This window comes from Austrofundulus limnaeus, unplaced genomic scaffold (genome assembly GCF_001266775.1).
Source record: "Austrofundulus limnaeus strain Quisiro unplaced genomic scaffold, Austrofundulus_limnaeus-1.0 Scaffold388, whole genome shotgun sequence".
NCBI classification, from domain to species: Eukaryota; Metazoa; Chordata; class Actinopteri; order Cyprinodontiformes; family Rivulidae; genus Austrofundulus; species Austrofundulus limnaeus.
This window is the reverse complement of record NW_013952790.1, coordinates 30,546-32,133: the sequence shown is the minus strand read 5'-3', so window position 1 is coordinate 32,133 and position 1,588 is coordinate 30,546. Positions and strand designations below refer to the sequence as shown.

Below are 1,588 nucleotides of genomic sequence, written 5' to 3'. Positions count from 1 at the left end.
GCTCTTGACTTGATCTGGCCTTATTTAAAGAAAAATTAATACATGCCATGAAATTCTTTTTTTTTGTACATGGATAGAATATATAAAAATACACACATACCCATACATATATAAAGATATACATACATACATGCCTACATTCATACATATTGTAGATATATACACACAGACATATATACACACTCAGTGACCTGTCAGAACCCCCAGGATCAGAACACCTGTTTGTGAGCGGTTATGAACATGGGTGTATATACAAGATTTCTCCAATGAAATATTTAATAGTGACTGTGGAGGACCAAAGACCAAACCCCCAAGACACAAGGCAGACATAGTGAAGACCAGAGCCCAAGGGCTCGAGAGGGATCCTGAGCGCAGAGCCCCAAGGGGCACCCGCACGGGAAGATCTGCCCATAAAGTCTAATGTTAAAATTAATCGTGGATCCCTTTAAAAGAGAACAGTAGTTACATAAACATGTTCTTGTCTTTGTTCATTGACTGATGATTTATGTCACTGAAAGAATACAAGAGAAATGTAAATAGCTACTGCCAAAAATATTTATATCTAAAGTAAGATTCTTTCAGCTGTTCCCTTTATTCAGGGGTTACCACAGTGATAAAACTCACATAAAATATGTTTTTGTTTTACACCTGACACCCTTCCTGATACAGACTGGGATTGAATCCGCAACCTCAGGATCATAGGACTGCAGGACTGACCATATAACTAAGGCAGCCCAAAATTAATGATTTATATAGTACTGCACAATGTACCAGAATTTTGGCTTTTGCTCTGTGACTTCTTGATTAACAAGACAAGGTGAAACACATTTAAAAAATGTGTATTGTATTGTACTGGTACCCCAGGTGCTGACAGAGTGTTGTTGAGAATGTGTCATGATAGGGGGATCAACTTTTGTAGGCAGGGCACTTGGTTCTGTTCAAAAGATGAGGGTGCCCTCCCTGGATAAATGYAGATGAAATACTAGGGTCTTGGCTGAGCTTCATATACTGTATGAACAAAACACAATATCAGTTTTTACAATTACATTTACCCAAATAAAAAGATACTCACCTAACAATTTCCCCAAGTTGGTAATCTCCAGAGTGCATGCCATTATTTAAAGAGATTGGATCAAGTGGTATAATGATGTTACCAGGGGTCTAAAATAAACATTCAAAAACTTTTAACAATTAGCTTTGTTTTTCTCTAAGCAACTTTCATTAACAACAAGAACAAACTGTTTACTGTAGATAATGTACAACAGAAAAAGCATTGTAGCTATTTGTCTTCATCTTTGGTATATAGCTGGACTAAAAGGAAAAAAAATATTTGTACAAGAAGTTATAAGTTTTGTGTCTGTTACACCTTTTCTGCTACAGTCACACAATGTATTAGGAAGACTTTGATTATCTTATTGAGACATGCTGAATGTTCATTATTATTAATTCTCATCCCAAATAGAATAAAACAAAATACCACAATCTCGATGGCAATAGACGTGTCGGTTTGGGTTTGTGCATTTTTTTCCACAGGCTCCATTTGTGGCGTCAAAGCAAACATCCTGTAATAAACTGTTGGGATAAAAAA

The 1,588-nt window shown here is 36.2% G+C and overlaps 1 protein-coding gene across 1 annotated transcript in view; it reads right to left on the bottom strand.

The window, feature by feature from the left end:
* LOC106528528 (complement C3) overlaps positions 1 to 1,588 on the bottom strand; it is a gene marked incomplete at its 3' end in the record, with an annotated part of 47,729 nt that overhangs the window by 39,689 nt on the left and 6,452 nt on the right. Inside the window, 2 exon segments of the mRNA XM_014023711.1 lie at positions 1,073 to 1,161; positions 1,478 to 1,572. Of these exon segments, the coding sequence (XP_013879165.1) occupies positions 1,073 to 1,161; positions 1,478 to 1,572 (184 nt within the window).